The sequence below is a fragment of the Canis lupus genome, chromosome 6 (genome assembly GCF_011100685.1).
Source record: "Canis lupus familiaris isolate Mischka breed German Shepherd chromosome 6, alternate assembly UU_Cfam_GSD_1.0, whole genome shotgun sequence".
Taxonomy (NCBI): Eukaryota; Metazoa; Chordata; class Mammalia; order Carnivora; family Canidae; genus Canis; species Canis lupus.
In genome coordinates, this window is record NC_049227.1 from 11,816,223 (window position 1) to 11,841,841 (window position 25,619).

Here is a 25,619-nt window from a genome sequence, read left to right on the forward strand (position 1 = left end):
AGCCAAGAGGGGCACCTGGCTGGCTCAGTTGGCGGAGCATGTGACTCCTGACCTCAGGGTTATGAGTCTAGGCCCCAGAGTGGACACGGGACCTACTTAAAAACAAAAAACAACTCAGAGGAAAAAATACCAAAATATTGGCACTTTAATGGTCTGGTAACATCAACTCCAGAACTTGGTATAAGGCGTGGAACTAGTAAACGCTCAACGCACCGGAAACGGACAACGCACACATAAGGGAAGAAATTTCAACATTTTTGGCTCAATGAGCAGAAGTTATCTTTGGAAAATGGTAGAGCGTGTGGCATTTGCTTCCTTAGAAATTTAGGTTCTGAATTTTCTGGCAGAATCTCGTCCTCCCCTCAGAGTTCTCACAGAAGTCTAGACTCATGCCCTTCGCCAGGTGGCACAAACATGGCGGCCGGCCCGCCCCCGCCCCCGCCCCCGCCCCCGCGCCCCCATCTCTTACCACCCTCTGGAGCCGAGCGGGCCCCAGCCGAGCGCGTCCGAGCGCTCCCGAACGTCCCCGAACCCGGCAGGAAGCCCGGGAGCCGCGCGGGCAGGAGCGGCCCCGCCCCGGAGCCTGGGAGCGGCGCGCCGGCGCGGGGGAGGGGAGACCGGATGTGAGTGGAGCGGCCATTTCCTGTTTCTCCGCAGTTTTCCCCCAGCTTTGGGTGGTGGCCGCGGCTGGGCTCCGGCTTTCCGTCGGCGGAAGGCGAGGCGGCGTGGACAGCGGCCCCGGCACCCCGCGCCCTGCCGCCTGCAGCCGCGCGCCCGCCCGCGGCGCCCCGAGCCCGCCGCTTCTCGCGTCAGCGCCCGCCCGCCGCCGCCGCGGCCCAGCGAGCGGCCCAGATGCAGGCCATCAAGTGTGTGGTGGTGGGAGACGGGTGAGTGCGCGGGCCGGGGCCGGGGGCCGGGGGCCGGGGGCCGGGGGCCGAGGCCGAGGGTGGGGCCTGGGGGCCGGGCCGGGCGGGCTCTCGCGGGCCCGGAGCCGGCCTCTCCGCGGGGCGCGGGCCACCACTCACTCCCTCCGGGACTGGGAGGCACGGGGCCTGGTTCCGGCTCTTTTTTTTTTTTTTCTTTGCCTTTTTTCTTTTTTCTTTTTTTTCTGATGGGGGAGGGAGTCGCCGAGCGGCGGCCGGAGGGAAAAGTGAACTCCACCCTCCCGCCTTCTGGGCCCGCTGCGCGCGGGGCGGGACCCCCCAGCCGCGCCGCCACCCGCGCTCGTCCGCCCCTACAGCGGTGGGCTTGGAGTTGCCTTTCTTTCTCTAAGGGGGGGCGGGGAAGGACCCTTTCTGGGTTTTTACATCAGCCTCTGGAGCCCGGTTATAAGCTTCCGTGTGTCCCGGCGACCAGGTCGATAGTTCTTGAGTATTTGCCTGGGCTGGTTTGGCGACCCCAAACTGATTTCCCGTATCTTCCGCTTGTACTTAGCCGCTTTTAAGATTTTTCCCTCCCTTTGGTGATAATTCTTGTACTTTCCTTGGAGAAACTTTTGGGATTCTAGCTACGAGAAGCTAGGTGTGATTAAGACTGATCTTTTCTCTGAATGTGGTGTGGTCATAAAAAAAAAAGGAAGAGAGAAAGAAAGAAATTTGCTTTCGCTGCTTGCATTAGGTATGGGATGTAGCAGAACAGGCTCCCTGAGCGGAGCTGCCCTGTGACTCAAGGCATTTCTTTTCATTACTGTCTGTGGTGGTTACAAGGCCCTAGAGGAAGACAAGACTTGGCTTATGCAGTTTTTTTTTCCCCTCCCATAGAAACAAAAATCTCAGTGTAATCCGAGCAAAATTGTGTATCTCAGCAGTGCTCGAGTTAGTTGAGTGTTAACAGCGAAGATCCAAGAATTACTATCAGTTTCATCAAACTCAGTGTAATTGGTACATTTTTCAAGTCTTGTAAAATCGAAGGAAGAGTTCTGGCATCGCTCTTCCTTTTGATTAATATTCCCCAAACTTGTCATTAGGACTGATGTGGCTTTTATGCCTCCCAAGTTGTGAATTAGCTCATTTAGATTGTTGTAAATTAGACATTTTGAAACTGTTGCTACAACTATTTCAGATGTAAGGACAGTTGAACTAATTTTTTAAAAGATGCCCATCTGTGTGATTTGTCAGTCTTCAACGTGTGAAACGTTATTAACACTTCATGGTTCTGTGCATATAGCTAAAAATTATGACTCTCACCTATTTAGGAATATGTATGTTTTTTGTTTTTGTTTTTTAAACCCTTGAAAAGAAAGCTTTTCTTTCATTTGGGGTCCAAAAACTTCAGTTAATTAGTTTAATAGGGAAATCAGTACATTGGTTTAAATGAAATTTGATCCTTTTGTGTAATGAGTTAACTACACATATATCACATTGTCTTATGAACACTTTAACTGCATTTCCTTTAAAAATTTAAAAATGCTGAATCTGTAATGCTTAGAGTATGAAATAATGCTGTTTTTTTTAAATTGCTGATAATTCAGTATCTAACTTTAGAATGTAATATTCTTTTTTTTTTTTTTTAAGATTTTTATTTATTTGACAGAGAGAGCACAAGCAGGGGGAGTGGCAGAGGGAGAGGGAAAGAGAGAGGCAGGCTCCATGCCAAGCAGGGAGCCGGATGCGCCACTTGAACCCAGGACCCTGGGATCACGACCTGAGAGGAAGGCAGACACTTACCTGACAGAGCCACCCAGGTGCCCTAGAATGTAATATTCTTAATTGAAAATTTCTGAAACTAAACATAAGCACAGCAGACCTACTTAATGCTTACAGATGATGGACCCCGAAGATTTGTATTGCCTTGTGTATCTAGTCACATACTTGTTGAATGCCTGTTGTGGGATCTGGATCCTTACTTCGAATCCCCACTCCCAATGATTAGGGAGGAACCTGGGCATATTCACACTCCTCTCCCAGGACAGGGACCTCAAGTTGAAGTGGCGAGGATTAAACAAGTTGCTGGGGGACGCCTGGGTGTTTCAGTGGTGCCTGCCCGGCTCCAGCTCTGGTCGAGATCCTGGGATCGGGGATCAGGCTCCCTGCAGAGAGCCTGCTTCTCCCTCTCCTTGTGTCTCTGCCTCTCTTTCTCAGTCTGTCTCATGAATGAATAAATACATAAATCTTAAAAAAAAAAATAAACAAGATGCTGAATACTAAGTGCCTCCCAGGTGCCTGGCCCCAGGTGAGAAAGTGCAGGCAGCCAGCCTCATATAGTGTTGCTCTTTCTCTTAATCTGAGGCACTGTTGGGCCCTGTGTGGGAGGTCCAAAGCATAAAACAATTCTTGGCTTTAAGTTTTCATTCGATTTATTTGGTACTGTATTTGACATTGATGTAGACTGGGGCAAAGCCCTGTTAGAAGTAAACAATTCAAGCTCTGTTTATTTATTTTTTAAAGATTTATTCATTTATTTAAGTAATCTCTACACTCAATGTGGGACTCAACCTCAGGACCTTGAGATCCAAGAGTTGCACGTTCCTCCAACTGAGCCAGCCAGTTGCCCCCTCTATTACTTTAAATAAGGGACAACATACAGCAAACATTACTTCAGTGAAAAAGTTACATACATGACTTTCCAAACCAAAAATATTTTTTTGCTTTGACCCAAACAAAACATACCTGATGATATACTTGGAATGTTCTTTTATTCAAAAATTGTTAAAGCTGTAAACGTGGGTGTAAATTTTGTGGGGCAAAGAACTCAGTGCTGTGGGACTTGTAGTTAAGGGGAGTTTAAGCAATAAAGGCAAATTGAAGCTGCACAAATTGCAAGCTTCCTTATCTAAAAAATATTCTTGGGAATTAGGTTAAAAGTTATATCATAACCATATTATAAGTAGGATCAACTAGCCTATATTCTTTTTTTTTTTTTTTTTTTTTAAGATTTTATTTATTCATTCATGAGAGAGACAGAGAGAGGCAGAGACACAGGCAGAGGGAGAAGCAGGCCCCATGCAGGGAGCCCGTTATGGGACTGGATCCCGGGTCTCCAGGATCATGCCTTGGAGGCAGGCGCCAAACCGCTGAGCCACCGAGGGATCCCTAATTAGCCTATATTCTTATAAATTATTTCCTATATAGCAGTTCACTGGCATTAAGTATAAAATGTGAAGTGACATTTTGATACTGTTTAATTCTGCAGATCCTTCTCTTGGTCCTAATTCTGTTAGTCCTTCCTGAACACAGGGTCTTTTACTTTGACTTGGGGGATCTCTGCCCCCAAGATTTTCTCTCAGCTTCGGTAAGACAGCATCTCACATTCAGATGTTTCTAAACATTTTTAATAGTGTTGCTTTGACTTTGGTTGACCAGAAGCTGGGAGTGAGTGACCTGAAGCCCCCCTACGTTCACTCCAGATTGGGCAAGTGGTCTCATCATCCCAGTGTCTAATTTAGACATTGCTTTCCAGGAAATTGTTTTAGTTCAGTGTGAAAAATACCTTCCATGATGATGTCATCTTTTTAGGAATGTACACCACTTAGTCTCCACTCACTTCCATTGAATAATCAGTGGGGAAAAAAAATCAATGAAGGTATGATCCATGAATTTAAGTACCTCATGAATTGTCTTTGTGTATTTTTGTCTTGAGGCATGGGGTTCCACATTTTTGACCGGTTGTAAAGGTGTTTGAAATCTACACTGGCTTCTAAATTTGAGTTTGTTATTTGCCTCTGATCTTGGTGGTTAAAATTATACTTAAGTCTTTTTTTTTTTTTTTTAACAACTTTCAAATGATAATCCCAGTAAAAGTTCAAGATTGGGTTCAGTAGAGGAGTTATCAGTAATTTTTAGAAATCTTAAAGCCACTTTTCATAATGTTCTATCTTTTGCATTAATTATGTATTGAATGTATTAGTACTTCCTTCTTTTTCATCTCTGCATCACCCACCAGGTATTTCTTGTGATTTTAGTTAAGACTAAGAAGATGTTTTATCAGGAATCCTGCTACTAAGGCAGTTACCACGTGTCAGAGGAATTTCTCTTCCCACATTTTATTTATTTATTTTTATTTTAAAACTTATTTATTTATTTATGAGAGACAGAGAGAGAGAGAGGCAGAGACAGAGACACAGGAGGAGGGAGAAGCAGGCTCCATGCCGAACCGAACGTGGGACTCGATCCTGGGACTCCAGGATCACGCCCTGGGCCAAAGGCAGGTGCTAAACTGCTGAGCCACCCAGGGATCCCCTCTTCCCACATTTTAATATGAAAAATTTAACACATAAAAGTTGAAAGAATTGTACAGTGAACACTTACCACTTAGAGTTTTGTTATCAATATTTTGCTCTATTTCCTTATCACATATCTTCCCATAATTAGGGCTTTTTTTTTTTTTTTAAGATTTTATTTATTCATTCATGAGACACACAGGCAGAGGGAGAAGCAGGCTCCATGCAGGGAGCCCAATATGGGACTCGATCCCCCTACTCCAGGATCACGCTATGAGCCCAAGGCAGACGCACCCAACTGCTGAGCCACCCAGGTGCCCCAATAGGGCATATTTTAACAGGATTTGACTTTGAAGGAGAATGGGGATGATATGCAGTTAGATAAAAATTCTTGTTTGTGAACTCTGTATCTTGCTCAGATCCAAGTATCAAGTACTCCAGGATTAGGATTGGTGCTTCTAGAATTCTAAAAGGCAGGGAGGGGCCTGTAGAGTAATGGCTACTTCAGGATTGAACTCTCTCTTTGAGGTAGCATCTTCAACCTTTAGGGTTTGATTTTTTTTTTTTTTTTAAGATTTTATTTAGTTATTTGACAGCACAAATAGAGCTACAGGGAGAGAGAGAAGCAGTTCCTCCCCTGAACAGAGAGCCCAGAGGACCCTGGGTGGGATCATGACCTGAGCCAAAGGCGGATGCTTAACTATTGAGCCACTCAGTCACCCTCAACCGTGAGGGGTTTTGAAACTACATAGGCTTTTTAATTTTTTGAAGCCTCCAGTGGTGATAATGGTTTTCCATAAATTGTTTGTGGTGATAAATAATCAGAACTTCAGATTAGGGTTTGTTTATTTGTAGCACTAAACTACTCTGTTATTCATGTGCTTTCTGAATTTATTTACTGAAGGCCTACTGTTGGAGAGTTCCCAAACCCCATTTCACAGGGTAAATTGAGGACTTTCATTTAGGATCTTTCATTTATGCAATAAATATGAATACATATTTAATAGATATAATTCACATTTCCTTATATTCTATTAATCCTAGATCTAGGTACTTTAAAAAAAAAGATTCATTTTAGAGTGAGTGTGAGCAGTGAGCAGGAGTATAGGAAGAAGAGGGAACCAGAATCTCCAGCAGTCTAGCAGCCTCCCCACTGAGCCTGGAGCTCCACACAAGGTTTGATTTGAGGGCCCTGAGATCATGACCTGAGCTGAAACCAAGAGTTGGATGCTTAACTGAGTGAGCCACCCAGGGGCCGGCCCCAAGATCTAGGTACACTTGGACAGTAATACAGGCTCCTTATTTCCTCATTGGAGAAATCTGGTCTTTCAGTCCTATTGATATCAGTGTATCTTTTTAAAATTTATTATTATTTTTTTTAATTTTAGAGAGGGATCCCTGGGATGTGTTTCTTGATCTCGGTGGTGTCAGTTCAAGCCCAAGCTGGGTACAGAGGTTACTTAAAAATAAAACCTTTGGGCAGCCCTGGTGGCTCAGCAGTTTAGTACCGCCTTCGGCCCAGGGCGAGATCCTGGAGTCCCGGGATCGAGTCCCACGTCCGGCTTCTGGCATGGAGCCTGCTTCTCCCTCCTCCTGTGTCTCTGCCTCTCTCTCTCTATCATAAATAAATAAATAAATCTATTAAAAAAATATTTTTAGAGAGCAAGCAATTGGGGAGGGGGGCAGAGGGAGAGGGTCTCAAGTAGACTCTGTTCTTAGTGTGCAGCCCCACGTGGGGCTCAATCTCATGACCCTGAGATCATGACCTGAGCCAAAACCAAGAGTTGGATGCCTGACTGAGCCATCCAGGTACCCCCCAATGTATCTTTTTAAAAATAAGACAATACAGAAAGTTCTTATTTTTGAATTTCCTGTATTGTTATTGTATCCCTTTTTTAATAAAGGTTTTATTTTATTTTATTATTATTTTTAAATATTTTATTTATTTATTCATGTGAGAGAGAGAGAGGCAGAGACACAGGCGGAGGGAGAAGCAGGCTCCATGCAGGGAGCTCAGTGTGGGACTCCATTCCCTGGTCTCCAGGATCAGGCCCTGGGCTGAAGGTAGCGCTAGACCGCTGAGCCACCAGGGCTGCCCAAAGGTTTTATTTTTAAGTAACCTCTGTACCCAGCTTGGGCTTGAACTGACACCACCGAGATCGAGAATCACATCAGCCAGGTTCCTCTCCCTTCTCTAACATGAGGGAATTGGCAGCATTTCCAGATTAATGGATCATACGTGCTTTTTAAGTTTTGGTTTATAGATTTTAGTAATAGTGAGATCTCAAAATTTTTAAAGTTCCTTTAAAGTTCTCTTAATGGAAAAACAACATAATGGGAACATGAGTTATTGGCTTTAATCTTGGTTTATTTCTACAAGATAGAGCAGGAGCGGCACAGATAGGGTGAAAAAATGTGCTCATATGAACTTTCTTCCAGTAGTCTCATGTTCATTTTTTAAATTATTTTTTATTATTTTAGATTTTATTTGCGCAAGAGAGAACGTGAGCACAAGTGGGGGGAAGGGGGGGAGAGGCAGAGAGAGAAAGGGAGAAGCAGACTCCCAGAGGAGCAGGGACCATGACCCCAGCCGAAGGTAGATGCTTAACAGACTGAGCCACCCAGTTGCCCCTCGGGTTCATTTTTTAATGTTGTGGCAGCTTTCAAAGATTATAAAAAGATGGAACTGAGAAGTTAAGTGTATATAAAATTGGAAACTCCAGAGCTGGAGTTAAACTTTCTGGATAGTAACTTCCAGAGATTCTGCAGCAGCATCAGTCCGAGGCTGTGAGGCTGTGACCAAACACTGCTTCTGTTCTCTGTTGGGGAGCTGGTACTGCCTGAGCTTGTGTTGACTTTGGCCTCTAGGGGTTTTTTTGTGGAGTGTGTTAAAAGGAGTGAATAAGTAACACTAATGGGAGGTAAATAACCATTTCCTTTTTCTTTTTATCTGTTGTTAAAAACTAAGTAAATATTTAAATCAAAGGTTGGACATATACCGAGCTGCCCAAGCATCAGACTCTTGATCTCAGGGTCATGAGTTCAAGCCCCATGTTGGGTTTCATGCTGAGTGTGGAGCCTACTTTAAAAATAAATAAAGGGCAGTCCCGGTGGCTCAGCGGTTTAGCACCGCCTTCAGCCCAGGGCCTGATCCTGGAGACCTGGGAATCGAGTCGGGCTCCCTGCATGGAGCCTGCTTCTCCCTCTGCCTGTGTCTCTGCCTTTCTCGCTCCCTCTCTGTGTCTCTCACAAATAAATAAATGAAATTTAAAAAATAAATAAATTAATTTAAAAGTCAGAATTTTATAATTTAATTATTTTTTAAAAGATTTTATTTATTTATTCCTGAGAGAGACACAGAGAGAGAGGCAGAGATACAGAGGGAGAAGCAGGCTCCATGCAGGGAGCCCAATGTGAGACTCATCCTGGGACGACTTCAGGACCACGCCCTGGGCCGAAGGCAGGTGCTAAACCACTGAGCCACCCAGGGATGCCTCTAATTTAATAATTTCTTATAGAATTTAGGTTTATAGCAAATACTGTAATGATTGGTAAGAAAAAAAATTCCCATCAGTATAGGATTATGCCAAGTACCTTGAATTCCTTTGCAGTTATACCTTTCAGAAGACAATGCCTCAGATGAAGGTGAGGTTTCAGGAAAATAAAGTTTAGGGCATTTAAAACAGTCATATTTATAGTAATGGCTTTGTTCCTTCTACATATGGAAGAGATTTAGGACAGGCTCTTAAGGGAAGTGCTACTATAACATTTTAACATAACCGTTAAAACCTTTATAGCTGCTTATTCTTGACATTAAGAGGCAATAAGTATTAATATTTTTGCACAACATTTGTAATTTGAGAAGAGGTTCACTGGTGATGGCCTTAGACTCCACTCTCCTCCTCGGCTACCACATCCAGCCTATGGCTGAGCTATCATATTCTGCCTCATGCCTAGGAAGCTCTTGAAATGGCCCACTTCTCTTCACTCTGAAGTCCCCTCTTTGGTTCAAACCACTCGTTTTCCTGCCTCCAGTCCCAGTTTCCTCTGTCCTCTCCACACTGCAGTCAGAGGCTGCTTCTGAAAATGCAAATTTAATGGTTTCTTGGCAACTAAAAATCTTCTGGGACTTCCCAAGTAGGATCAAGTCCCATGCCCTTAACAAGAAGAGATGACAATCTTCTCATATTTTCCTTTGGTGCTTCCCCCTTATTTCTTTGTTCTTCAGTTACGCTGAGCTTCTGGGCCTCCCCATAAATGATGTCGCTTTTGCCTAGAATGTTCCTCCTGTCATGTCCCCACTCCTCCTAAATTTCAGTGTACATCGCAGCCTCTTCTTTCCGCCTCCAAGACTAGGTTAGATCCCTTCACTGTACATTTCCAGAGCATCTTTAATGACACATCACATAATATGTAATGTAATGACACATTACATAATTTTTATGTAATGACTGCATTTTTTATTCTTCACTTTAATAACTGCTCAGATTCCACAAGATCTTGTTCATTGCTTTATATCTTCGGCACCTACTATTCTTCCTCACATAGCACACACTTTGTTGGTATGGGTTAAAATAGGATTAATGCTTTCAATAGTTTTTTTTTTTTTTTTTTTTTTAAAGATTTTATTTGTGAGAGACAGAGAGAGAGAGAGAGAGAGAGAGGCAGAGACACAGGCAGAGGGAGAAGCAGGCTCCATGCAGGGAGCCCGACTCGATTTCACATGGGACTCCATCCTAGGTCTCCAGGATTAGGCCCTGGGCTGAAGACTATGCTAAAAACCGCTGAGCACCGGGGGCTGCCCTTTCAATAGTTTTGTGATGAAGTTGATAGTTCTGCATCCATTTTACAGTTGAGAAAACTGAGGCATAAGGATGTTGAAACTTAAAAACAGTTCCAGCCAGCAAGTAATAAAGAGCTGGCTCTGGGTCTCAGATCCAGGGTAATGACTACAGATCTCAGCCTCCTGCTTACACAGGTTTGACATTGTAAGCTTTTCACAAAATGTATGGCCAATGACTCATTTTTGTTTAGAAAGCCTTGAGGAGTTGGAAGCTACTTCCTGATGATGTAATGTTTGACTCCGTGAGGTCTTTGGGGGGTGGGAGAGTTCCAACTTTTAAGCTCTTTATAGTGTTAGGAGTAAAACAAGTATTGGCAAGACTGGATGGGCCTGTAATCTGTCCTAGCTGAGAGGTTTTTGCCTCCAGCTAAGAGTGCTACAAAAATAGAAAAGCACTTAACTTCTTTATGACGAATCCTAATTCATAGTAGTTGAGTTTGAACGACAAAATGTTACAGCTCAGAACTTCATTGTGTGACAGACAGGACCTTGGTAAGCCAACAGCAAACAGCAGGAAGATAGGCTCTTGTAGGGAGAGCATTTAGTGAATCCTTAGGCAAGGGACACAGGCTCTCAGAACCCCTTGAAGTCACTGTAAGAATGTAAAATTTGGAAACCATTTTTTGGCTAAGGGTGCAGTGATCTTGATTTGTAGTTAATATTCTCATGAAAAAAATTTTCAGGTGGTTGAGAGACTTTCAGCCTCTGACCTCCGCCTGATGGTACACTGTACCCACTACTAGTACAGGAGGCCCTTCTGTTTTGGAGAATTTTTGCATGATTCTTTTTTACTTTCTCCTCTTTGCAGCTGTTTGGAAAGTTAGGCCAGCATCCCAGGACTGTTAGTTAATATGTCTGGAATATATCATATTAGTTACTCTAAAAACTTAGGGTGATATGCGAGGATGGGGGGGGCTGGGGAGGTGGCAAATGAATACAGATGAATTAAAGTGAGTTCTGTGTGGCTCTTTGTGGTTCACAGTTGATCTGTGGTGGTTAGTGACTAAGCACTCTATTAAGAGAACAGTCATTACTGATGCCAGAGGAAAGGCTCTAAAAGGTAGTGGGTTTGAGTTACCACTCTGAGGCAGCAAAATACATAACAACCAAGCGGAAGCTGTAGAGGAAGGCTTTGTTTGCATATTATATCCATCAGAATGATCTGAGGATAGAATTGAAGATTCTTGGATGAAAGACTGGGTACAGATGTTGACAAAAGAAAGAGACTCTTAATTTTAAAATATTGTTCCTGTTCAACCTGAGCTTATTTAACAGTTTCTGACTATGAATGCTAATGCCCTACACCTGAATAGAACATGAGGGCTCCTTTTTGAGAAATTTGAGTTTGTTTACTATAAATTTCAGGATAAAATGTGTAGTGTTAAGTAAAAGATTATAGAAACTGTTTAATGGTAAGTAAGTACTTGGGGTATACTCCTTGATTTTTCTATAAAGTTAACAGAATAATGAAAAGATTACATTCATGCTGATTAAACAACTTACACTCTTTTCTTCTCTCTCTTTAGAGCTGTAGGTAAAACTTGTCTACTGATCAGTTACACAACCAATGCATTTCCTGGAGAATACATCCCCACTGTGTAAGTATCCAGTTAACCTGGGAATTAACTTGCCTCTGATGTTTTTTTTTTTCTTTTATTCCTTTGACCATTGTTTTGCTATAAAGGCATTCTTACTTTGCACAAAAGCAGATCTGATTAATTTTCCATCTAAACACTCACCTAAGTCTAATTATAAGGTATTTGGGCTTTTTTTTTTTTAAGTTTTTATTTTATTCATGAGAGACAGAGAGAGAGAGAGAGAGGCAGAGACACAGGCAGAGGGAGAAGCAGGCTCCATGCAGGGAGCCTCATGCAGGACTCGATCCCGGGACTCCAGGATCCAATCCTGGAACTCCAGGATCACGCCCCTGGGCAGAAGGCAGGCGCTAAACCGCTGAGCCACCCAGGGATCCCCTGTATTTGGGCTTTTAAAAAATACTTAATCTTATGTAAAGTTTCTACATTGTGATGAAACACGCAGCTTTCCTAATTGATTCTTAGATATTCAGGAAACAAAGTTAACTAACTAGAAGACTGGAAAATGGAAGAGTTTCTGGTAAATTTGGCTCTCTAAGCTCTGTGAAGGATCAAGGAACTGAAACACAAAATACACTGTTATATTGTCATTAGCCTTTTTTGGCAAGTAATCTGATGGTTGCCTGTCACGTGAGTTACCAGGGTGTGTGTTAGGGTCAGTTGTGGGAGTACAGAATTGGCTACTGAGCTGCTGCTTATTCCCTCTTGGCCACAGAATTGGGTGGAGATGGAGAAGTGCTTTTCTGATGATGGGGTTACTAGGGAGTGCTATGTAGCTGAGCCTCATAATGTATCACCTGCGGCCATGATGTCAGCTCTGTCTTCATGGCTGCCATCCTGGTGGAGAAGAAACCCCTCAGACCCCACCTGTGCTAACCTTGTCAAGCACAACAGGTGTATTTTGGTGGTCTCCAAAGTTTTGTAAAAGTGGGATCATACTGTCCGTGTTGTCCATGTTCTGGTTTTGTGGTTGGGACTTTCCTTTTTTTTTTTAAATTTATTTATTCGTGAGAGACATAGAGAGGCAGAGACACAGGCAGAGGGAGGAGCAGGCTCCACACAGGGGACCCAATGTAGCTCTTAATCCTGGGACCCCAGGATCATGCCCTGGGCCAAAGGCAGATGCTCAACCGCTGAGCCACCCAGACATCCCAGTTGGGACTTTCCTAATCTACACATAGGTAGAGTGAAATCCTTATTAGCTGTCAGTGACTCTGAACTAGGATAGCTGATAAAAACCACTGGTCATTAAGGTTATTTTTTTTTTTTTCTTTTTTCTTTTTCTGTGCTAAATGTTGCACATATCGTGCACATGTGATTGATTATTAGAAGTGGAAGTGTGCCAAATCAAAAGGGAATGGCTATTTAATTTTTTTTTTTTTTTAAGATTTTATTTGAGAGGGGGATCTCTGGGTGGCTCAGTGGTTTGGCCCCTGCCTTTGGCTCAGGGTGTGATCCCGGAGTCCTGGGATTGAGTCCCGCATCGGGCTCCCTGCATGGAGCCTGCTTCTCCCTCTGCCTATGTCTCTGCTTCTCTCTGTGTCTCTCATGAATAAATAAATAAATCTTTAAAAAAAAAAAGATTTTATTTGAGAGACAGCACAAGTGGGAGAGGGGAGCACAGGGAAAAACACAGGGAAAAACAGCACAGGGAAAAACAGGGGAGCACAGGGAAAAACAGGAAAAAAACAGCACAGAGCAGACTCCCCGCTGAGCAGGGGACCCTGACTGGGAGCTTGACTAGAGATTTGATCCTAAGACCCTGAGATCATGACCTGAACCTAAGGCAGGCACTTAACTGAGTCACCCAGGCGTCTGGATATTCAAAGTTTTGGAAGATACTACCCAGTTGCCGCCAAAAGGCTGTCAGTTGGACCAGCTGTGACCAACGCGGCCTCCTCAATTTGGACCATGGGCGACAGGCATTGAAAAAAGCTGCATTTCTGATCAGCGGTGAGGTTAGGATCCCATGAATGTTCACTGTCCATTTGCAGTCTTCTGTGAATGGCCTGTGGAGTTCCTTTGCTTGTTTTTCTACTGAAATTTTATATTACTGATGAAACTCTTGTACATAAGAAATTTTAGGGACAACCCGGGTGGCTCAGCAGTTTAGCGCTGCCGCTGGCCCAAGGTGTGATGCTGGAGACCCGGGATTGAGTCCCACGTCGGGCTCCCTGCATGGAGCTTGCTTCTCCCTCTGCCTGTGTCTCTGTCTCTCATGAATAAATAAATAAAATCTTGGGGATCCCTGGGTGGCACAGCGGTTTGGCGCCTGCCTTTGTCCCAGGGTGCGATCCTGGAGACCTGGGATCGAATCCCACGTCGGGCTCCCAGTGCATGGAGCCTGCTTCTCCCTCTGCCTATGTCTCTGCCTCTCTCTCTCTCTCTCTCTCTCTCTCTGTGACTATCATAAATAAATAAAAATTAAAAAAAAAAAACTTAAAAAAAAAATTAATCCTTCTATCTCATTTGTCTTTAAACTTCATCATGAGATCTTCTGCATAAATAAGTTTGGTGTTTTTATGTAAATATACTGCTTCGCCGCCATGCAGTTTTATGTTTTACTTAGAAAGACCATTCCTGTTTCCGTGATGCAAAAATACCCTCTTGTAGGTTTCCTAGATTTTTGTGGCTAAAGTTTTCATTTTGTGGCTGAAGTCCGAATACATTTAGAATTTATTTTTTTGGTATACTAGGAGGCAGGCACCTGATTCTTTTTCCCAGATGGAAAAAAGTCATAATACTGTTTATTGAATATTTTTCTCACAGAGGCAGAATTGCAAGACATGAGGCTTTTTCTTTACGGTATTTAGTTGTCATTCCATTCTGTAAACCACATTGGAGCCTTACGCAGACCTCTGCTTTGCTGTCTCAATGTAACAAGACCCTAAGTTTTAGTGTTGAGAGTTGAGAGTATGTAAAAATGATTTTGAATTTTATCTTACAGGCTGATATATTGTGTCTTGTTTGGTACTTGCCCTGGTTTGAATTGCAATCCCAGATTTTTTCTTTTTTTTTTTTTCCTTTTCAAGATTTTATTCCTGAGAGGCAGAGGCAAAGACCTAGGCAGAGAAGCAGGCTCCCCACGAGGAGCCGGATGTGGGACTCAATCCCAGGGCCTCGGGATCACGCTCTGAGCCAAAGTCAGATAGATGCTAAACCACTGAGCCACCTAGGCGTCCTCAGAATTAATTTTTAGTGAAGTACTTGGTGGTACTTAGTGATTCTTGTTTGTTTTTTAAGTCCACCTTATTTTCTGCCTGCCAGGCTTCTCTGGGCTGCCTCTTATCATTAACTAGTTTTTGTGTAACAACTTTAAGTTAATTTAAGTACATGTGTATACTCACTCTTGAAATGTTACATGATAGCTTTTCTTTTCTTTTTTTAAGATTTTATTCATTCATAGAAGAAAGAGTCAGGGACAGGCAGAGGGAGAAGCAGGCTCGCCTCACACCATAACTTTTCAAAGCATTGCTTTGTGTTACCATAGCAGTTTGGTTGCAGGCCTCGGTGACCAAGGCTTGATGGTGATTGCCCTGCACTTAGTGCGGGTGTTCTGGAAGCACTGTAGAGTATGGCTTTGTGGTATGCCACCTTGTTGAAGATGAGTAACGTGTACACAAGTCAACAAGTGGGTTTGAGAGAGGGACTAATTTATACTTTGTTTCTTTCTGGAGAGAAAAATCTTAATGTTCTCTTCATTAAAAACAAAGGTTTTCTCTTGCTGACAGTCATTTGTTTTAGTTCAGTGGACTACCTTGTCCTTTGTGTCTGTCCCAGGCGTGTTTCTCCAGGTGCAGTGTTTTCGCCTTCCCCATACCCTGCAGCCCTTTCTCCTTCCATGTGGCTGCTCTGGCTCCTTGTGCCTGCATGCTGGCACCTTTGCTTTCAGGGGAGCCTCCAGGCCACTCCTGGCCTTGGCACACCTCTGAGACCCTTGCTATGATAGTCACTCAAACCCCCCATCTATGCCTTATGTTCCAGGGCTAAAGTGTTTTTTCTCCATTCTACAGCTTTGACAATTACTCTGCCAATGTTATGGTAGATGGAAAACCAGTGAATCTGGGCTTATGGGATACAGCTGGACAAGAAGATTATGACAGATTACGTCCCTTATCCTATCCGCAAACAGTAAGGATCATGACTGCTTTTTAATGTGTCCTTTAGAGTATGTAATTTTGACTGTGTAATTGCGTATCACCTACAGGTTTGCTTATACAGTTGGCACTTGAATGCACAGGTTTGAACTGCAGAGATCCACTTACACCAGGACTTTTTTTCCATAAATACATTACGGTACTGTAAGCATAGTTCCTCCTCAAGATTTTCTGGTTTTTTTTTTTTTTTTTTTTTTGTTCCTCAAGATTTTCTTAGTGACATTTTCTCTGGCTTACTTTAGTGTAAGAATGCAGTGTATATTACACATAACATATTTTACATGTATTAATCAACTGGTTATGTTATTGGTAAGGCTTCCCAGTCAGTAGCAGGCTGTTTCTTAAAGTTTCGGGGAGTCAAAGTAATACACAGGGTTTTGACTGCATAGGGGGTAGTCAGCACCTTTAACTACCCGCGTTGTTCAAGGGCCAGCTGTATTGCCATCTTTAGTAGCAAGGTTAAGTTCGGTAGTGAATGTCCTAGATGAGGACCAAGGATTTGTTTCTAATTTTTTAGCCTTACCAGCTACTAACGATGGTGCTATGTGTTCTACATGCTTTCATTTTAATTTCAGGACAGCCGCATGAAATAGGTACTGTTTTGTTCTTGCAAACCAGTTTCAACAATAATTACTTTTAAGATCAGTTTGCTTTGTGCCACAGAGTCAATTTAAACAGTTAAGGTTTTAAAAATCAAGTTAATGACTTCTCTTTTGGAATTAATATTATTTTTCTAATAAAACACATGCTCATCTTTCTACAGCGTTAGTATCTAAGTCTTCTCAATGTATATTCAGGTTTCGGTTTTGTAAAAATATGTCCACTGTGTCCAGTCAGAAAAACTTCTAGATTAGTTTTGCTTCCATTTCAGAGAATTTTAAATGATGTGTGTATCAAAGTGAATCAGTAATAGCTGGTTAAAATATGCTTAGAAACCACTTTACTTGAAATAAGCAATTGTCTTATTTGTACCATTTGCTTATCTTGTTACACGTTTGTTAGTCATTTTTAAAGTGTTTTAAACCAACTCTAGAGGCTCAGATGACTCACTGGCCAAAGGAAAATGCTCTAGGGGCAGTCAAGTGAATTTGTCAGGTTGAAATCCCATGCTCTGCTTCCTAGCTCTGTGACCCTGGCAGGTTTCTTCACAGCTCTAGTCATGACCTGTTTTCTCCTAGGATTAGATTAGCAATCAGTATAAGGCACACTGAATAGTTCCAGGCACATCACAGACAGTCTAGTGTAGCTGAGGTGAAGATTCATAGATCTGGACAGCTCTTCAAGTCCGAGCTGGCTGGGCCCAAATGAACAGAAGTTGCTGTACATGCTCTCAGCAAGCTAGGATGACCAGAGGAGGATCAGGTGGAGACATTCTGGAGTTTTTTAAAGTTAACTTTCTATTTAGTAAAATAAATTTAAAACTCTATTTTTTAGATTTATTTGAGACAGAAAGCACGAGAGTAGGGGGAGGGTGCGAGGGAGAGAACAAATCCCAAGCAGACCCTGTACTCAGTGCAGGGGTCGATGCAGGGCTCGATCTCATGACCCTGAGATCGTGACCAGAGCCAAAACCAAGGGTCAGACACTTAACCAACTGAGCCACCCAGGGGCCCCTAAACTTAGTGTGCGCATGTGCAAATGGGGAAAAGGGGCAGAGGGAGAGAATCTTCAAGCAGACTGCCTGCTGAGTGCAGAGCCCTGTGTGGGGCTCAATCTCATGACCCAGAGATCACAACCTGAGCTGAAATCAAGAGTTGGACACTCAGGACACACAACAAACTGAGCCAGCCAGCTATTCCCCCCACCCCCTTCCTTTTTTAAAGTTTTAAAGTTTTTTCCATGCAACAGTCATTGTCTTTTGTGTTTATTTTTTCAGCTGGAGGAATTCTCAAATACAATTAATTTGAACTGTGGATTTTTGCTACATTATAGTAATAGTGTTCAATAAAGACCAAACCCATAAAATGCTAAGTCTGAATGAGTGATGCCTCATTTAATCTCCAGCTAAAAATTAACTGTGATTAAGTTTTAAAAGTCAGCTCATAATCCCCAAATGGTTCGAAGTCTTCAGTATGTTTAGGAAACTTCTGTCCCCAGTGGGGGCTTGATAATTCCAGATTTTAAGTGGATTTGCTACCTATTGACTGGTAGAGTAGGAGTCTCTAACCTACTGGATACATCTGGAAGGGTGGGGTATCACTTCTGAGAAATGAGAACCACCTCCTGTGACTCAAGGGGTCCGGGCAGGGTGCGGCCTTTTTCTCTGAGGGAGTCATTCACAGTAAGTCAAAGGTGACTTGGCAAGATTCCCACTCTGTATGCTAGAGAACACAGAGATAAAGTAGCAGATTGAATCAGGCTGCAAGGTATGAAGCCCAACATCCAAGTGGGTGGGGGTGTTGTCCTTCTAGGGCAGGACTTTGTAAACTTTGTTTCATCTGTACAAGGTGCTAGTTTCCTGTCAAATACTTGAATGTCTAAACGGGTGGAAGGCATGATTCTTGCCCTCCAGTAGTTCACACATGTAGGTGTGTAACATACCACGTACCAGCACAGGGGGTGTCCTGGTGCTTAGAGCAAAGAGGAGAGTGGCCATCCTGCCACTAAGGACGTGCTTGCTGGCTTCTTTGGGGATGAGGAAATTGTCTTGGCTTCTGGGGGGAGGCCCTGAATGCTGTCCTACTGAGAGCAACAGGCCTGGTGGTTACAGGCTGGCATCTCAGCAGAGGGGACACCTCTAAACTTTGCACTGACTGGAACCTGGTCTCTGGTTTTTGGCTCTTTGGTCTATGGGACTCCGTGACTCATCCATGACTGTGCTCAGATACTCCTGAAGGGACAGTGGACCATTTCTTACCCAGATCTCACCCCTTACTTAGGACATTGTGACCCAGAAACATCCTGTTTCCTGTGGTCATTTAACGCTGTTCTCCTTGTTTGTAGGGTGACTCTGGGTAGCGAAGTTAAATCTGTGTGAAGCATTTGTTTCTACTTTGTTTTCCAAAAGATGGCGAGCGGGTGGTCCTTTTCAGGAGAAACTATCCTTCACGTTTTTGTTTTTCTTGATTAAGTAATCCTTCAGGCTCTTCCATCTCTGAATAAGTTACTTTAACACGCTCTTTGAAAATACCCTGTGAGTTCGGCACACTCCCCTTCAGCTGGTCTATTCGCCATCGTGGTATGGTCCGTGCAGGGCTGTATTTGCCTTCTTGTTCCGGGACTTGGTGTGAGTGGGAACACCTGGGACTTGCCAGTCACAACAAGCTCTGTGTGGGTTCTGAGAAAGCTCAACATTACCCAGCCTGCTGGCTGACGTGCCGGGCCTCTTGTGCCTGGGTCAGCCGGGACGTTTGTGTGAGCTCACCTTGAGAAGGGCTAGGCTGCTTACTGATGCTTAAAAAGAAAAACAGTAGCATTTAGCTTGGCCTTTTTTTTTTTTTTTTTTTTTTTTAGTATTTTATTTATTCATGAGAGGCAGAGGGAGAAGCAGGCTCCATGCAGGGAGCCCAATGTGGGACTCGATCCCGGGTCTCTGGTATCACTCCCTGAGCCAAAGGCAGGCACTTAACCTCTGAGCCACCCAGGTGTCTCAGCTATTTTGATTTTCATATGGCTTTCTACTTTAAATTGGCTGTTACAGGATTTGTGTCCTCCAGCCAGAGGTTATTGGGAACACACTTGTGGCTGAAAGAAATTGGGTTTGTTCTCTGCCCTGAGCCGGACGTCCACCTGGGGGCTCGAGAAGGCAGAACTTGCTCTGGATTGGGTGCTGGCTAGAAGCAGGGTAGTTTTAGGGATGCCCTAATCTCCTCTACAAGGTGGGGATGAAGCCGTGACTGGTGCAGAGATAGGCATGCAGTCCCCTTGTCTGGGAGAGGGGGATGTTTGGTGTTTTTATAATTTGTACGGTGACCTTGTATTTGAGGTTAGACAAGATTGTGAAGTGTTCTTCTATTTATTTCTTTATTTTTGTGTTCATGCCAGCATGGTCAAATAGTGACCTCTTCTAACCCCAGCACTCTGGGAGATGGTCCCATTCAATGGGAACTTGCCATAACCAAGCTGTGAGCACTGGGCTGGCTCCCAGGTGTCAGGGCTGCTCTTCGCTTTCTCCAGAGCATGTTTTCTTAGCTCCTCCTGGATGCCACATGCGTAGTGTCTTTGCCCTGTTTGTGTGTCTCATGCTGCTTTTCTCAGTTCATAGAATACCCGTAGTAAAAAATATTCCAAGTCTGAAAGTAAAAGCCAGGTGGAAGGCCTCGGAGAGGAGGATCTAGAAGAGCCCCACCACCCCACAGTCTGTCTGCTCATATCCTGCTAGGAGCCACTCGTCTCTCTATGGTCCCCCTTCACACATGTAGGAGGAGACCTGCTTTGTGATACACAGGTAATGAGGGCTGGGTGGGAGCATGTGTAGTCAGAAGTGTCCTGCCAGCATGGGGAAAGCAGCTAGAGGAGAGGTAAGCTTGTGGCTCAGGACAGCTCAGGTGAGTAAAGAGGCTCCAGCACATCGGTGACCCTGGGAGGAAGGCTGAGCAGGCCAGGCCCTGCTTTGGAGCTCGGGGGTTTGCGAGGACAGGCGTTAACATGGAGATGCCCTGCCAGCCATGAGCAGCGTGGACTCTGTGCAGGGCGTTGGTTTAGAAGGCCGAGGTGGGAAAGACTTGCTGCTGGAAGAGATAAGTGTCAGAAGCATAAGACATTTTATTTATTTTTAATTAATTTTTTTTTAGGAAAACTAGTTTTTTTAGGATTTTTGTTTTGCTTTTTTTGTTTTTTAGAGGATAGGGAGGGGCAGAGGGAGAGCAAGAATCCTGAGCAGGCAGTGTGGAGCCCATGACCCTGAGATCATGACCTGAGCTGAAATCAGGGGTCAGATGCCTAACTGATGACCAAGCCAGCCAGGTGCCCCTAGAAATATTTTTTTTTAATTTTTATTTATTTATGATAGAGAGAGAGAGAGAGAGGCAGAGACACAGGCAGAGGGAGAAGCAGGCTCCATGCACCGGGAGCCAGATGTGGGATTCGATCCCGGGTCTCCAGGATCGCGCCCTGGGCCAAAGGCAGGCGCCAAACCGCTGCGCCACCCAGGGATCCCCCTAGAAATATTTTTTAAAGCCATATTTTGGCTGGGGGAAGGAGGAGGAGAAAGGAACAGGCAGATGGCGTAATGTTAATGTAGGATGGAAAGCATGTTTCTTCTTCAAAAAAAATGTTCTTAAAAATTGGAAAGGGTAGAACAGATATGGTTGGAGGATATTTTGAGGCTGCATTTTTGTGGCCAATGCCCAGGAGTTTTTGTGTCACAATAAATATTTGGTGGCATGTCAAGGCCTTGGGAGCACAGATCTTCAAAAGTCGCCCATAGATTAAACCCAGGATAATTAGGGCAACTTTCATGTTGTTAGAATTGTAGATCAGAGAGACTTAAATGAGATGAAATTTAAAAAATTCTCTTGTCCATCTGTCTCTTAAAAAAAATTGTAGGTTTCTGTGTTGCTTGAAGAGCAAGTCTTTCCGATTTTTGTCGGAACAAAGGAATGAATTGATGGCACTGTGGTAAACATGAGAAATGCTGTCCCTTCTGGGCGTTCCCCTCCAAAGCTGGGGGGGGGGGGAATTAAAGGTCTCAGTGCATTTACTCCAGTAATTCAGGCCCCTAAATCCAAACTGCATTCCCAGGATTTGGGGGAAGAGAGGACCAGCACTTGCACACAGGAGGCTGGCCGTGTTCACAGCTCTCTGACTGGGCCGTGCTCCTGGGGAGTGCTTCGTCTGAGAGGCCTGTGTTTACAGACAGGTGCTCTTCCTGCGTGCGGCGGCTTCAGCTGGGCTTAGGTCTCAGACCTGGGATGGAGAGCTGTGACAGGTGTGCCTATTGCCAGTGGGAGCCAGCAGTGGCACAGGGATACCCCTTCGGTAAGGAAGGGTGCTTCCTTAACCTTTCTCACCTGGACGTGACCCGTGTGCTTTCTCAGGCGTGTTGTGGCTTCTGCTGGAAGCACACCCTCTGTGCGCTGCCATGGCTAGAAAGGAGTGCCCCCCTCCTTCCCCATATCTGCCTGACATCTTGTCTTCACCCTCGTTGACCTTCACAGGGTTTGATGAACTGTTTGGTGGTATTTGTCAGTTGCTTTCAGATCCTTTAGGAGGGTTGAGACAATTCTGATGAAGAAATAATGGATTATATTGACTTGCATTTTCCTCAGTTTTTACTAAACTCAGACAAAGTTCTCATGCATTACTAGGTTGGAGAAACGTATGGTAAGGATATACCCTCCAGGGGCAAAGACAAGCTGATTGCCGTATGTAAAACTTTCAATCCACTTCAGTTTCAAGCTTTATCTGTTCTCTCATTTCACTTAGTTTTCCCAGAATTTCCTGTTGAGCCTCATGTTCCTTGAGTGTTTTAAATTTAATTCACTCAAGGTTGGGGTTTTGTTTGATAAAATGTGCTTTCAGTAGAGCGAGACAGTTTACCTACTAGCTTGAATTAAAGTGGTTTGTGAACTGCTTGCTCCCCTCCTCCCAAGGGGAAGGAGGAACTTTTATGAAGGGGCCTCTTCAGGCGGGTTGGAGATGAAGGTGTGGAGCCCCCTGCCCCAAGCCCACCATGGAGCCCATGCTTGAGCCCAAGGGGGACTAACCGTGGCTGCCAGGGCCTCCTCCGCTGTGGTATCCGGTGTGCGGGCCTGTCTGCGGCATGGCTGTGCGGTGCTGGTGAGCTAACCCACCTTTGCTTTGAAGTGACGTAATCAGGTGCCAAAATGCCGAGGTGATTCTTGGACGAGCCTGTGCATGCGCTAGCGTTTGGAAAATGTCATTTTAAAAAAGCTGTTGTGTGGGATGTTTCTCTCCCTTTCCAGGTACAAGACATCAGCTGGATTGGTGAAAGTGTTAGCTTGGGAATTGGGTACATTTCACAAAGCATAGCTGCCTTTTTCCAGGAAAATGTCTTATAAACCTAGCATTTTAGAAACTCTTAAGCATTTTTAAGTACAGGTAAATATTTTAGTTTGGCTTCTTACACAATACAGAATGGGAGATATGTTTTACATTCAGTCAGAAAATCTTCCAGGTATTTAGTCTGCACTGACTTTTCCTCTGAATCTCCACTTTGCCACTGCCGCACGCTCTAAGTCCTGCAGAGAACCCCACTTGGGATTGAGAAGCTGATAGCCAGGAGAGGCCACTTACACACAAGATTGCCCTTCTGCACAGTGGTTGTGCTCACTGAGCAAACCACTGAGCCCCACTCCGGGCCAAGGGACTCTGGTGGCAGTTCTTAAAGCAGCAGTTTAATTGCACCCCAGTGGTCCACTATACATGTACTTAATGTGCACATGAGGAGTTTACTGAAAAGCACACTGTTGATAAAGGTTTTTAAAATCAACTCTGCTTTTGATAAATGGAGATCACATTTTACAGAAATATTGGAGTGGTAGCTTGATTTTGTCCCTATATATAATAGGAACATTAAATTCCGGGGTGGAGGGGATAAATTCCCAGGGGGAGTTGGAAATGATGGAGAAGAAGCCTCTGGGGGTTCTGATTTGAGGTCCCCCCTGGCCTCCAGTAAATTTGAGCACATTCTAGTAAATCCTCTCCCCCCTTTCAGAAGTAACTGGCTGCTTCATGTGCTGGCTCTGGTTTGGGAGCCTTCTGACAGAACTGAAGGGGGGAACCAGGAAGCAAGCTTTAGACACAAGCTGCTGGTACATATACGCAGTTCGTCTCATGATTCATTCCCAACAGCATTTACAAAGCAAAGTGCATTCATCATTGTAAGACCATTTCTAAACGCCTCCCTGTTTCCTTTTTATAGGATGTATTCTTAATTTGCTTTTCTCTTGTGAGTCCTGCATCATTTGAAAATGTTCGAGCAAAGGTAAGTGGGGAATGTTTTAGAGGAACATCTTGTTATGTAATGTCTCCTTGGGAAGCAAAAATAACACTTGGTGATAGGAGTTTTAATTATTTAAATTGATGTTGTAATTCTACTTAGGTAGCAAATCAGTTTTGAAGTATATGACTTTATTATGTAGAGTTCTGAAGTTTCAGGGCCTGATTCAGAAACGCTTTGTTCCTTGCTAAAGTAGTGAGCACTTTGGAGTCTGCCTGATGGGGTTGTCTAATAAAAATAGTGACCATGACTTTCCACTGCTGCCCTGGTCACTTGTGAAAAATGACATGTGCAGGATGTCCTCCAGTTGTGGTCAGGGATGTGTTCAGTGGGGCTCATGGTGGCAGAGCTGAGACCTCAGTCGATAGTTGACTTTTTTGCTGAATAGGGAGGTTTCTCAAGAGACCATCTAAGAATTTAACTCATTTTACCAAGAGGTAGTGGTTTGGGGGAGGGGGATGTTCCCTCCTTGCCTGTTCTTGGGAGTCCCAGCTTGCTATTCGAATGCCCACAGGTAGGCCCGTGGTTCTGGAAGGTATTGCAAGGTGAGCAGGGCTGAAGGGTGGGATGCTGTGTCTTGTTGAGGACTCTGCAGCAACTAAGGAGTGGCTGACAGTTTGACACCTGTGGGGATGTAATTTAGGCAAAAGAGGTTCATCAGGGAGGGTGTGGTGACTCTCTTCCTCTCTTACATTTAGTGGTACCCTGAAGTGCGACACCACTGTCCCAACACCCCTATCATCTTGGTGGGGACTAAACTTGATCTCAGGGACGACAAAGACACGATTGAGAAACTGAAGGAGAAGAAGCTGACTCCCATCACCTACCCACAGGGTCTGGCCATGGCTAAGGAGATCGGTAGGAAATCTGCATTTTCACATCTGCTTTGCACGTGCTTTTATTTTCATGGCAGAGACAGGAGTCCAGTCTGTGGGAAGTAAAGAGCATGTTTTTCTGACTCAGGCTATGGTTGACTTCTGGGGAGCCAGCCAGGCAAAGCTCTCAGTGTGAGCGCTCAGTAGGTGAGCTCCGGGTGCAGGTCAGGGGTTGCTCTGCTGTGCCCAGCGGGCTGTCAGGAGTCTGGGCCTGGGGAGCTGCTTCCTGCCCTCCTCCTGGACAGAAGGGTGGGCTCCACATGTGGCTATGAGGCTGTGTTTCTCGGCAGGTGCTGTAAAATACCTGGAGTGCTCTGCTCTCACGCAGCGAGGCCTCAAGACAGTGTTTGATGAAGCTATTCGAGCGGTTCTCTGCCCCCCTCCCGTCAAGAAGAGGAAGAGAAAATGCCTGCTGTTGTAAATGTTGGGTTCCCCTGCCCCATCCCCCTCAGAACCTTTGTACGCTTTGCTCAAAAATGGTGGAGCCTTCGCACTCAATGCCAAGTTTTTGTTACAGATTAGTTTTTCCATAAAACCATTTGAACCAATCAGTAATTTTTAGGTTTTGTTTAAAGTGTAAGACTTCAAACTTTCACATTAAAATTTAGCCCTAAAATGGCCAGCTTTCTTAAAGCCTTATTTTTCAAAAGCCCCTATTCTTGCTCAGATTAAGAGTTGCCAAAATACCTTGTGAACTAAGTTGCATTGTGCTGAGAACACTAAGCACTAAACCGTTCAAGATCCCTGTCCTTCAGAAGAGACGGCAGTGTCTCAGGTTTGGACCTGCAGACCTGTGCTTGCTAGTTTCCAGTAGGAAAGCCGCACAGCCTCCTCGAGCTGTTGCCACATTGCCATCTAAGCCCGTGGCCACGCCCTAACTGTACTGTATGTCCTCACGGAAGGAGCATAATGACTCAATTCTTTGGATCAGTCTTTTTGATTTTGTAGTGAAATTTTTTTAAAAAGTTAGTGTATTCGCTTTTGCTGACATTTTGAACAGACCTCTCACTCCCATGTTCCTCCAATGAGGGCGGGGGGCACAGCACGTGACGCGATCAAAGGATAAAGACAGTATTTTGACAAAATCC

At 44.4% G+C, this 25,619-nt stretch overlaps 1 protein-coding gene across 1 annotated transcript; it reads left to right on the forward strand.

Annotated features, from left to right (window-relative positions):
* Positions 1-852: 852 nt before the first annotated feature.
* On the forward strand, positions 853-25,090 carry RAC1 (Rac family small GTPase 1). The gene is given in 6 exon segments (NM_001003274.2): positions 853-887; positions 11,528-11,599; positions 15,610-15,727; positions 23,579-23,641; positions 24,355-24,514; positions 24,822-25,090. Coding segments are annotated over 6 exon segments (579 nt in total). The 3' UTR covers positions 24,953-25,090.
* Positions 25,091-25,619: the final 529 nt, after the last annotated feature.